Source organism: Anoplophora glabripennis, unplaced genomic scaffold (genome assembly GCF_000390285.2).
Source record: "Anoplophora glabripennis isolate ALB-LARVAE unplaced genomic scaffold, Agla_2.0 scaffold5098, whole genome shotgun sequence".
In the NCBI taxonomy this organism is placed as follows: Eukaryota; Metazoa; Arthropoda; class Insecta; order Coleoptera; family Cerambycidae; genus Anoplophora; species Anoplophora glabripennis.
In genome coordinates, this window is record NW_019421171.1 from 2,978 (window position 1) to 5,335 (window position 2,358).

Consider the following 2,358-nt stretch of genomic DNA (forward strand, 5'->3'; position numbering starts at 1 on the left):
TTGTTTTTTATATTTTTCAGTGTACGTAAGAAAATAACTTTATATATATGTTTTTTATAAACACTAAAAATTAAGAACTTGTATATGATAAGAAAGGTAACAAACCAAGCCCCAGAATATTCAGAATTAGAAAGTAGAATCTTTACAGAACTAGGATTGGTACATTTAAACTACTAAGTTAAGTGTAAAAATCGACGACCTACGGGACATTTGAACTACTGCTTCTTGGAAAGTAGTTCAATGAAAACTGTACACACTTTTTAAGTATATTCGAGTAATTTGATTGGATTTATGTATTTTATAAGAAAATTTAGTCGTTTTAAAGGAAAATTGGAAATGTATTTGTGGAAATGAGAAAAACTATTAGTTTAATTTATGATACAAAATTCTTAGAATTCCAAATAAGGCTATGTAATATTGTACATATCCGGGTATAAAGAAAGATGGTTTTTCTTTTTTGGGTATTAATTTTANTAAGTGAGGGACTCCTGGCTCTGACTGACCCTCACCGGCAGCACGTTCTTGGTGATTATGAGGTTCTTGTTGTGCTGGAGCAAATTCAGCTGCTTGTTGATGTACTGGGGGCTCAGGTGGTGCAGGTTGGAGTGACTGGGACAGAGGTCGGCCTCGCAGTTGCTGCAGGAGGGGTATTTCGGAGGGTTGTCCTGACGGTTGATGTGTGACGAGTGCAGGGCTACGTTAGAGGACTGTTTTTCTTGCTGTTTCACACCTGAGAGAAAATTTTGTTATACTTAACACAAATATCACATTATTTTTTACATGGTGTCAAAATTAATGTATTTAATCATGACTAAAAATAGGAGAAAAAGTGTATATGTGAGTAAAGAGATGCTTCCTAAGGGGGCTCGTTAAAAGTGAGCCCTATGTAGTTGATCTTTCTAGATATCTGCAAAACTGCTTGCGATAACACAAGGAAATTTGGAAGACATGCTTCCTAAGAGGGCTCATTAAAAGGGAGCCTTTTGAAATTGTTCCTTCTAGAAGCCTGCAAAACCGCTTGAGATAACACAACGAAATTTGGAACCGAGTATTACTGTTATGTTTGTAACCTAAAGGTTACAGAATAATTTCTAAATTTCAGTCAACAATGTTACGGTTACCGTCAATAAATTTTCATATACAGCTTCACTACTTCACCATCAATTCGAATGATTTATAATTTAAAGCAGATATTTTTGTAGCATATAAAATTATTTTTAAGAGATGTTACTCCCAAATGATTATAACCCATCCTAATGGTTCAACAACACAATTTTGTACCATTTTATTCAAAACCTAACAGTAATATCTAGTTCAGGATATAATTATTTTATCTTAAACAGTTTTGGGCATATCTGAACAAAACAATTTTCCAGGGCTCACTTAGATGTAGCCTTCTCAGTCAAAATCAGTACAAGATATTCAGTAAAACTTTGGAATTATAACTAGGAGAGCCCAATAATTTCAGAATCTATAGTTTACCTCCTCTTTGGTCTTTGTTTCTCCTGTAGTTGTGAATCACGGGCAGTCTGCCATCTATGCTGGTGTACAGGGAACCGTTCGTGATGGGAAAGCGGTGTTCTACGGCTTGAAAAGACCTGACATTGCGATCGGGTCCGCAGATCTCTAGACTCTGAGGTTGGCTGGTGGATCCGAAGGGTCGAAATTTCCCGTCAAGGCCGACTAGAAACGAAATTACGAAATATTTTGATAGTGGATCTAGAGAGCGGATTTACGTCCAACATTTCAATGGCGACTTGATTTTGAGGGTAATATGATGATAACAACAAGAAAAAATGCAAAATAGTTGCTAGGAAACAAAAGATAGTGTGTAGAACCGAAGAAACAAAATGTGAACTGAAGTCGAAGATTTAAACCAAATATTTACCTTGTGGCAGCTTTTCTTCTACGTTCTTTCCAGCGCACTTGTACACATTGGTGACCCACTTGCAGAATCTAGAGTCGACTATGCCCAGCCCTATGGGAATGAGCAGATCCTGCACCAGACCCAGCCAGAGGGCTATGCCGGCTACAGGCCAGGGGTGGATCAATTTCGGGTAGATGCACAAAACCTGTAACAAAATTAAATAGTTCATAAAATCAGCCACAATTTTCGTGAACCAGAAGTTCAACATCAAAATGAGAAAACATCCAAAATCTCGACAAAAACATCCACACCGATGTATTTCAATCTGTTGATAACACATAAAAAAGTTGAATAAAAGACAGCAAATGCTGAATAAATAAAAACGAATCGACCACACTTAAATAAACTATAACATAAACATGACACCACCCCCGGGGTTTACACAGACGAGCCGGCGAAGCAAGAAGAGCGCCAGAAGAAAGGGCCCTAGC

General features: G+C 37.3%; 1 protein-coding gene across 1 annotated transcript; it reads right to left on the minus strand.

Annotated features, from left to right (window-relative positions):
- Positions 1–470: 470 nt before the first annotated feature.
- On the minus strand, positions 471–2,072 carry LOC111692927 (the record flags this gene model as incomplete). The annotated part of the gene is made up of 3 exons (XM_023457057.1): positions 471–730; positions 1,483–1,683; positions 1,889–2,072. Coding segments are annotated over 3 exons (645 nt in total), but the record flags the coding sequence as incomplete, so codon positions are not given.
- Positions 2,073–2,358: the final 286 nt, after the last annotated feature.